The 6,000-nt window shown below is 45.2% G+C and overlaps 1 protein-coding gene across 1 annotated transcript in view; it reads left to right on the top strand.

Moving 5' to 3' along the window:
* The first annotated feature begins 1,714 nt into the window (after positions 1–1,714).
* The window catches only part of sorcs3a (sortilin related VPS10 domain containing receptor 3a), a 241,215-nt gene continuing 236,929 nt past the window's right edge, over positions 1,715–6,000 (top strand). The window contains exon 1 of the mRNA XM_086297093.1: positions 1,715–2,476. Within this exon, the coding sequence (XP_086153219.1) occupies positions 1,799–2,476 (678 nt within the window). The 5' untranslated portion in view covers positions 1,715–1,798. The remainder of the gene's footprint in view (positions 2,477–6,000) is intronic.

Below are 6,000 nucleotides of genomic sequence, written 5' to 3'. Positions count from 1 at the left end.
TTAAATGTACACACGAGCTCTGCGGCAATGCGAAAGATTCGCATTACTCCTTACTATGAATCCTGCACTGGTTCCTTCCAGATCATACTTTTTTCACACAATGTGAAGCATCTCCTTCCTCTGCTGCTGTCTTTCTCACACTGATATGATTGGGAATTTGTTGAAATTCAGGCAGAGTCCCCTGAGTTTTCCCTGATGGGCAATTTGTGGGCAGTCAAGATGATAGACAAGGACACAACATGCTGGATTGTTAATGAATAACCGTGCTGCACTTAGGCACACACCCTCTACAAAACACGCTCCATCAGAAAAACTCCCCCCCCCCCCCCCCCCCCACAGTTTCCCAGCACTATTTTTTTATCACAGTTTCATCTGCGCTCTGAGTCCTTGATGCGCAGAAGGCGGTAGCACAGTATCCCAGCGCTCCCCTCCCTCCGTCTCTCTTTCTCACATGCCTCTAGGCACTGCCTTATTTCCCCCCAAGGAGTGGTGCAACTCCCTGCCAATTCATCCCAATCCATCAGTGAGTGTTCTCTACCCACACACACACACACACACACACACACACACACACACACACACACACACACACACACACTGCCATCAGACTGACCTGCCTCTTTTTCATTCTTTTTTCATTTTTCATGTTGTTGAGACAGAGACAGATTGGCATGCTGAGTAGGGACATACAACACAAGCATGGGAAATGAGAAGCCAGTGAGTGCTGCTGACTGGTTAGCTGTGTCCGTGTAAAATCAGGATAAAGTCTAATTTCACCTCTTTAAAAAGTAGTAATAGTCAGAATAATGAGAACAATAGTAGCAAAGTGACAGCAAAGTTTCAAAATGACTTCATTTTCTGGTCTGCATTTTTGTTTTAGGACTCTCCCACATTAGCTCTGCATGCTTAAAGCTGAAAGCAATACAGATTTATCTTAAAGTGGACAAAGGTGCAGCTCCTTAGTTATTCCTCTGTCTGAAACAAGCTGTTTTTCCTGCTCTTTAAAGCCGTCTTTCTTGTAATTGGCTGTGACTTGAAAACAGAATATTTGAACAGCAGCTGAGTGTGTGTGTTCCCACTTAAAAAGCTGTGTATATGAGTTGACCATATGAGCGATATCTCTCCTGAGTGACGTCACACAGAGCCAAGTGTGTGTGTGAGTGTGTGTGGGGGGAAGGGGAGGAGCAAGGGGGGGGGGGGGGGGGGGGTTGAGCGTTTAGAGGTTCATCAATTCATGAAACTGTAACTAACTGAGCGGAACCATATCTGTAGGCACGGTGTGGTGATCTGAAAGAAATCCAGAGTGTACAAGACCACTAAGAGTAAAAAAAGGCCAATTTTACTGACGCCATGGCAACTATATGATATATAAGACGTGTGATCATTTATGGTAGGTGGCATACAATGACCATGTTGTATTTCTCACATCTAAACAACTTCAAAGAGCTGGAGGAGACTCAGCACCACGGACAGCGCCCAACTCTCTCTCTCTCTCTCTCTCTCTCTCTCTCTCTCTCTCTCTCTCTCTCTCTCTCTCTCTCTCTCTCTCTCTTCCGGGCGCACACTCGGCAGCTGGCTGCGATACAGCTCCTCCTCTCTCCTGTGTGGTGGCTTTCCCGACCAAAGATCCTTGGACGTGAACAGTTTCGCTGAAGAGCACTTTTCTTTCCTCCAGACGAGTAGACGGACAGCCAAGCGTCAGTTATTCCAGTTATTCCACATCGACCTGAGACAAAGGAGTTAAGGTGTCGGATAAGGTCTCCAACCGTCCTTCACCCCTCAAAAATCTCTGTCAGCGATGGAGACTTGGGCTGGCTTCTGCCCAGGCATGCACTTATCTCTGGGTATCTGGGTGATGATAGCCGCTCATACCCTACAAAATGCCAAGGCGGAGATAAGTTGCGCATCTTGCCCGACGCCAGTTCAACTTCACCAGGAGAAATTACAGCTGGGGATACGCGCCGACCCGACAGAGGAGCTTGCCACCCTAAAAAACATCCGAGTAGAGTTTAAGGAACTCGGAGTTACCGACCAGGATACTGAAATGGACGGCGACCGTGAGGCGGGGATTTCTGCCGAGGGTGCCCCCCAGTTCCCCCAAGATGCCAGTTTGGATGGAGTTAGTACGCAGGAAGGTGCACCCGGGTCCAGTGAAGAAAGTCGAAGCAACAATGATAAGCGAGAGACGGCTGAGGACTCTGCGCTCCGGAGAGCAAAGAGAAGCGGTCATGAGTTTGCCGAGTTCAGCGAGAATGGGTGGACCGGAGGGGCCGGCGTGGATGTGGGCTCTCCGGATGAGCGGGGTTCTATGTTAGACGCGCACAAACAAGGCAGGTCCGAATTCAGGTGGAACAGGGACGAAGGGAGAGGAAATACCCGCCAGGATGAGCCCAAGCTCACCAGCAGCACTTTCGCTCTGACTGGAGACTCTGCGCATAACCACGCGGTGGTCTACTGGTCCGGACAGAACAGCAGTGTAAGTACAGCCCCGCTTTAATATCGGCCCAGTTTTGTTTTCGTACTGGTTCCTGGTCACACTCCAATTTCACGCCAGCTGGCAGGGTGTGATATTTCCAGCAGCTCCGTGACGCGCAGAGCTCAGACTTTGTGCCGCGGAGTTTGGGTTCGCTGTTAACAGGTGCACCCGTGCAGACGCAGCCACAGACGCGCACCCGTGACGCGCTCGGGCTTGTTGTGCTGCACCGTATTCCGCCTCGACCTTTGACTCTACCGTGAATTACACACGACCCCCCCCGTGTCAGTTCTTTCTTGTTTTCTGCTGTTTGGTGAACAAACACTGCGTAGTTTTACTCTCGTCAATGATGACTACGGATTTTATCGGGATTTATTGCCGCAGTGGGGAAAACATTTATGACTTATTTGTAGCATATCTGAGATATGCGAGTGCATGATTCATCCCTGTGACGCGAAGGTTTTCATCCGAATTAAATGTGGAGGAAAGGAAAGAGGGAGTCGTAAAAATAACGCAACCCTCGGTAAGTCCTCAAATTCTTTAGGCTATGTGTTTCTCCACTGGAGGACAGTTTGTGCTTCACCTGAGTCACCGAAGAATGAATGAATTAGGTTTACAAATATTTACAAATATCCATCCTTTAAATTAGTAATGAAGAAAAACATCCCCTGTTGGGTCACCACACAATTTCCAAAGCCGGAGATGAGGTTAGATTAGGTTACCCCCCCCCCCCCACACACACACACACACACACACACATCAGGTTGTTTGGCTGTAGAACAACATACAGTGTTCTAATGTAAGGAGTTTGTCCAGGTCAAAGCCAGGGGGAGGCTGCTGCCCTGCTGTGTGAAGCTGTACAGCAGCGATATAGTTCCAGAGAACCATTTACCTAATTCTAAAATGACACTGACCTCGTCCGAGCCTATTTATGCATATGAAATATATGAAAATCCTGCCCTTGTTACACAAGTGGGCCCTCATAGGAAGAGAATAATGAGCCAAAATGAATGTAAGTCATTTACACAACCGTGTAAGCTCACAGGGAGCCGTTGGGCTCTTCTTTGTGGTTTCACAAGCTTAATTTGTTGTTATGGCTGCTCCTCTGTCTTTACTCCATTTGGGAAAAAAAAAAAAAAGAACAGAAAAAATCCCACATATTCAGTCTTGTCTGAGCTGATTATAACATGGTGCATGAACTTGTTTTTTAACCCGCAGTGAAGACCGAGGCACTGTGAGGGGAACGTGTGTGTGTGTGTGTGTAAGTGCATGTGTGTGCGCTGGATGGAGAGGGTAAGGAGGTTATTGTGTGTGGCTGCCCCCAGCTTTAAATCTTCAATAATTATCTCAAAGACTTAGGCCACTGTTTCAAAGTCTCTTTCGCTTTCATGGCGAAAAAAGGAGGAAATCATGTCTGGCCTCAAGAGCATTGTTCAAAAGAGAGGAGATCTGTTCCTTAATCTTGATTTGCTTTTGGTGCTTGATCTGCTGATGAATGGAGGGGAGGGAACGAGCGATTAAGCTTCAAGTCTTTTAACCAATCGGCAACAGTGGTTCAGTTAGAAAAAGAGTAAGTTGGGCAGCTAGGACTAACTGCTTGGATGGATGACCAGGCTTATTCAGCCACTTCAATCTTGACTGTCTGCAGCCTCATTTATTTTTCATCTCTTTGAACTACAGAGACAGTCCTCACCAGAAATGTAACCACCTTTGGTTGCTTTACACACTCAAATTCTCCCGAGCTCCCGTTGGCCTCGTGGTCAGGACACAGGTAGGCGCAATATTGACTCTTACCTAATATTGTGTCGTCCTGCTTGTGCTGCGAAAATAGCTCTGATGTTGGGCTCGTTGGCTTAGGCCCTCTGTGGACTGTACTTCTTCATAACTTTGAGGAAATGATGGTGGAAAAATTGGTCTGCAGACCACTGCTTCCAGACTTTGTCTTTCAGTACTTTCCCCCCCATTGACTACAATATTTTGTTGACTTTCACAATTCCTTTTATCTTTTAAACTTAATACTCGTGTCTCTTTTACATTGATTGGTAGAATCTGTTATAATATAGAAACTAGGCCACCACTTCAGGCACATTTTGCTTGTCACATCTATTTATCATAAACCTTTTAAGGGTTTAGAAGACATGTGCTAAGGTTAGTGTTGAGGTCACATGAGAGGCGATGTCCTGCACACTATCATCTGCACTGTTTTTAGCCTGAGCCAAAATCAAATATCCAAATAACAACAGCCAAATACTTGATGGTCAGAGACTGATTTCATGTAAACAACTGATGATTCTAATCTAAATTCAGACCAGAAGAGCCCTTCTCTGTCTGATATTTGGTAAGATTTATTAATTATATTTTAACAGTTAACTGCTATAGTATTTTTTGTCTTAATCAGGACAATTAGAGATTTTGATTTTCACAAATTTATATTTGATTGAAGTGCTGTCTTGGGACCTGCTTGCCCTTCCAGGAAAGGGTAGAGGTGGAGAAAGCAGCAACAAAGAGCTGCATTGGAGGTGGGTTGCAAAGTGGCTAGCAGATGTACAGCAACTGAGGGCCTATACAAGATGGCTGGATGATCTGTACAGTACAAGCTGATGTGGGTGTTGTGATCAGCTGGAGGACAAAAAAAGGACTGGCTGACCTAAAAAAAAAAAAGGAAAAAAAAGAGAAAAAAAGTCTACAGTAGACGATCCACATCTGAAAGTCATTTCCTGGACCCGATGTTCACTGAAGCGTGATCAGAAACAATCTCAGTGGAAGTGTGGCTGTCAAGAAGCCATTTTTAAGGAAGGGAAACAGGAAAAAAAGGTTATGCCAATAACACAAGCGCTGTGCTGAAAATCAGTTTCTTGTGGAGTGATAAATCCCCATTTGAAATTCTTGGTTCAAATTGTGAGCATGTGAAGAGGGAGTCAGCAGAGCGACACAGTGAGGCTAGAGCCATCTGCAAATCACTGCAGAGGCTCCGCCATAGTTTGATAGAATTATGAAAATAAAAAAAGTATTTTGATCCACCATGTAATATCATCTGGAAAGCATCTGATTGGCTTAATTTTTCAGCATGATAGTTAAAAGACACAGTGGAACCAGTCATGGATTGGCCTCCACATAGGCTGGATATCAATATTACTGAGGCTCTGTGTCATCTTAAAAGAGAACAAAAGACAGAAACAGCCAGAGATACGCTTTGAATGTCTTTGCAGAAGTCTGGGGAACTATTCCTGAAGACTACAGAAGAAAGTTACAGAAAGCTGCCTGAGACAGTTCGGGCTGTATGCAAGAATATAGGTGGTCATGTCAATAATTGACCTTTAAGCTCATTAGCATTGCACAAAGTCTGTTTTTACCTTACATACTGTATTCCCATGTAGATTTGCACATTTCAGTAAATCACTGCACATGTCTTTAGAGTTTCTTTGCAAACTAGCAAACATGTATGTGTAAGATGCAGTCACTGGTTGTTTTGATGTAATTATTTGATGTATTAATCTGAGTCTGATTATATGGTTATTAATGCATTC

This window comes from Aulonocara sp. 'chitande type north' Nkhata Bay, linkage group LG6 (genome assembly GCF_057382095.1).
Source record: "Aulonocara sp. 'chitande type north' Nkhata Bay isolate Kocher_YH1m ecotype deep benthic linkage group LG6, A_spYH_male_GT1.1, whole genome shotgun sequence".
Lineage (NCBI taxonomy): Eukaryota > Metazoa > Chordata > Actinopteri > Cichliformes > Cichlidae > Aulonocara > Aulonocara sp. 'chitande type north' Nkhata Bay.
This window is presented reverse-complemented; position numbering and strand designations above follow the sequence as displayed.